At 35.2% G+C, this 3159-nt stretch overlaps 1 protein-coding gene across 1 annotated transcript; it reads left to right on the forward strand.

Moving 5' to 3' along the window:
- LOC107630441 (protein TIFY 10A) lies at positions 333-2953 on the forward strand. Its single transcript, XM_016333563.2, has 5 exons — positions 333-769; positions 1228-1405; positions 1877-2196; positions 2304-2361; positions 2748-2953. The coding sequence occupies exons 1-5, from the start codon at positions 604-606 to the stop codon at positions 2851-2853; spliced, it is 828 nt and encodes a 275-aa protein (XP_016189049.1). The 5' UTR covers positions 333-603; the 3' UTR covers positions 2854-2953.

The raw sequence follows: 3159 nt of genomic DNA on the forward strand, positions 1-3159 counted from the left end.
ATTCGAGGAAACAAAGGCAAAAATGGGAAGGAAGGTAAGGCGGCCCCCCCTTACGGAATCCGGATCAGTTGGCCGTTTCCATTAATTTTAACTGACGCGGAAACAACACGTGGTGGAAAATAAAATTACGCAAACTAAGCCAAACAAATATAAAAAGTAAAAACAAAAATAAAAGATAATGATGATAATGGATTAAATTAAAGTAATGCGAGAGTGGGGTTGGAGAGACCAAATGAAACAGCATAACAATACAGTCGAGAACAGCGGCAAGAAAAGCAACCTCTTACTTTTTTTATTCATTTATTTTTTTATAAAAGAAAAAGAAAACACTCACATATTCCTCGTGCTTCAATTTCCCACCTCCAACACCAAATATATTTATTTTTTATTGGGCCAATGAAAATTGGTCATAATTGTTTTCTCATTTATATATCAAGTCCTTGGCGACGAAGATCATCAGTACTTTAAACACAAATAGCGGTTCCTTCTTTGTTAGAATCCTCTTCAATATCTCCAACCGTTGATTAGGGATTTGTTAACGCTGCTTCAACTTTTTATACGGCCAAATATATTTGGGTGCTTTTAAGGTTGAATACTGCTACTATGTCTAGTTCGTCGGAATACTCGGAAATTTCCGGCCAGAAGCCGGCGAGGTCACCGGAAAAATCGAGCTTCTCTCAGACTTGCAGTTTGTTGAGTCAATACATCAAAGAAAAGGGCAACTTTGGAGATCTTACCCTCGGCATCACATGCAACACCGAACCAAGTGGTATGGATAATTAAATTCTCCCAATTATTATCACTATTATTATTTTCGAAAATTTAAGATGCTCTTAAATTATGTCGTTTTGGGTTATATATATATTTTTTTGGCTAGTACTTTAAAGGGGAAAAAAAAAAAAGAAATTGAAAGTTTTTTTTGTTACAAACTAATTCCTTTCTTAAGGGTTTGAAAGTTTCTTGTATGGGAAATTGATTTATTAATCTTTTTCAAACTCAAACTCACAGATCTAACACATGGCTTAATTAATTTTGCCCTTGATTTTGAAATAGGGAGAAGACAAATTTCATGAAAGGAAGCAATTCTTTGTTCTAATTTTATTTTATTTTTTGGGGTATTTATGTGTGCTACCTAAGTATCCAAAAAATTTCTCCTTAGTCCTTACAAAGTTAAGATTTTTTTTTTTAATTCGAAAAAGAATTTATCTGAATCTGGAAATTGTGCAGGGTCACCTGAAACATCGTGTCAGTCTGCAACAACTATGAACCTATTTCCTACCAAAGAAAACAACGTTGCACCAAAAAGCCTCACACTCACTGGCACAGCCATGGATTTGCTCTCTCCACAAGGTGCTTATCGTGCCAATCTTCCCTCTGAAGAAATTCCAAACTTGATCAATTCCAGGTTTGTTTATTACTTCCCATTCCTTAACAATTTGATAATTGATATGGAAAAAAGCTTATTATGTGTAACATACCTATTCATAATTGTTACAGATTTAATCACTAATTGAATTTCACATATCTAAATCCCAATTTGGGAACTACTTTGATTGCAATTTAATTTAAGGGTTCTGGTGGAAAAATTGAATCGAAGAAATAAAAGGTTAAGTTACTAATACCATAACCTAGTTACATGAATTCACCAATTATGTAGGGTACCGGGTACCAATTTACACGTACCGCATGCATATGGCGTGCTGTGTATTGCGTACCCACTCCCGTATTTCATGTAACTATGACTAATACATTAAATTATGTTAGAAACTTTCCTGTTCTCGAATCCTTAACGGGTGTCATTACCAAAAACCTTTAATCCAATTGTATTAAAATTTTTGGTTAGGCTAATGTGTGATTATTTATTCATGACTTGCAGTGCAGTTAAGTCTGTGAGCAAGGGCCTGAAAACTGCACAATTGACAATCTTCTATAATGGTCAAGTTGTTGTGTTGGATGATTGTCCTGCTGAGAAGGCGAACGAGCTCATGGCTTTTGCCAAGAAAGGAGTCTCTCAAAGCCAGAACAACTCTGTCTACACCTACACTCAGAGCCAGCCTTCATTTCCTCCTAATTTGGCCAGAACATCTGCTGCTGATTCGAGTGTTCAAGCCTTTCCTAACGTGAATATCGTTGCTAGTTCCGGTAGCAATTCGATCCATGAGCACTCAAAACCTCAGTCCAGACCTGTTGTTTGTGGTAAATTATTCTTTTGGATCTACTATTTGTAACTTGGCTGAAAAGAAAACCTTTTGTGCTGTTGTGGATCAAGTTTTTGCTGATCGTAAATTTTCCTTTCGATGCAGATCTACCAATTGCAAGAAAAGCTTCGCTTCATCGGTTCCTGGAGAAGAGAAAGGATAGGTAGGCACTCTCAACCAAAAATAAACAACAATTTTAAAGATTGGTGTTTTGCTTGGTCTCTCAATGTTTTGTATGTTTTAACCTTTTTTAGAGCTGTGATCCTCAAATCAAATTAATTGATAAAAGGCTTCTCACATGTTTGGTCTTCTTTGGTTCATGTTTCATTTGGTTTCCTCTAACAAAGAAAATCTCCTTTTTATCCTTTGACTGAAACAAACAAACTTGATTACTAGGTACTTCAAAAATGAAATGAAATTAGTTTTTTTGAATTGATTTTTCCCCTTGCACAAATTGAAGCTGCAATTCACATATAATTAAAGCTTTGACCTTTTAATCAAGTTGATTTTACCCAATTGACTTAATTTTATGTTCTTTGATTTTTGCAGAATTGCATCAAAGGGTCCATATCAAGCAGCAAATCCCATTGGGAGCGCTAACAAGCCAGCTGAATCCATGTCATGGCTTGAGTTGGGTGCTAAATCTCAAGAATGAGTGCAGCTATATATATATAGTATTATAAACTTTGTGCCTTTTTTTTGGGGGTTGTGTACCCATTGTTAAAAGTCTTTTTTGGGCTATAGGGTTAGCCTTTCTGTCTGTCCATCAATTAATTAGCTTTGGGCTCTGTTGTTGGGGCTTATATCATAGATCTAACTATACCTTAGTTTTGTTAGATGTGAAAATGGATCATCTTAATTTTTCTCCGTTGATGTTTTTAAGGAAAGATTAAGATGATTCATTTCGTGTTACCTGTTCTTCTAATTATTGTTAAGATTCTAAATTTCTTCGTATTACCTT

Source organism: Arachis ipaensis, chromosome B03 (assembly GCF_000816755.2).
Source record: "Arachis ipaensis cultivar K30076 chromosome B03, Araip1.1, whole genome shotgun sequence".
Lineage (NCBI taxonomy): Eukaryota > Viridiplantae > Streptophyta > Magnoliopsida > Fabales > Fabaceae > Arachis > Arachis ipaensis.

Coding starts and splice junctions, on each gene's coding strand:
- LOC107630441 (XM_016333563.2), top strand. CDS start 604: ATGTCTAGTTCGTCGGAATACTCGGAAATTTCCGGCCAGAAGCCGGCG. Junction 770..1,227: donor ATGCAACACCGAACCAAGTG/GTATGGATAATT, acceptor GAAATTGTGCAG/GGTCACCTGAAACATCGTGT. Junction 2,197..2,303: donor GTCCAGACCTGTTGTTTGTG/GTAAATTATTCT, acceptor CTTTCGATGCAG/ATCTACCAATTGCAAGAAAA.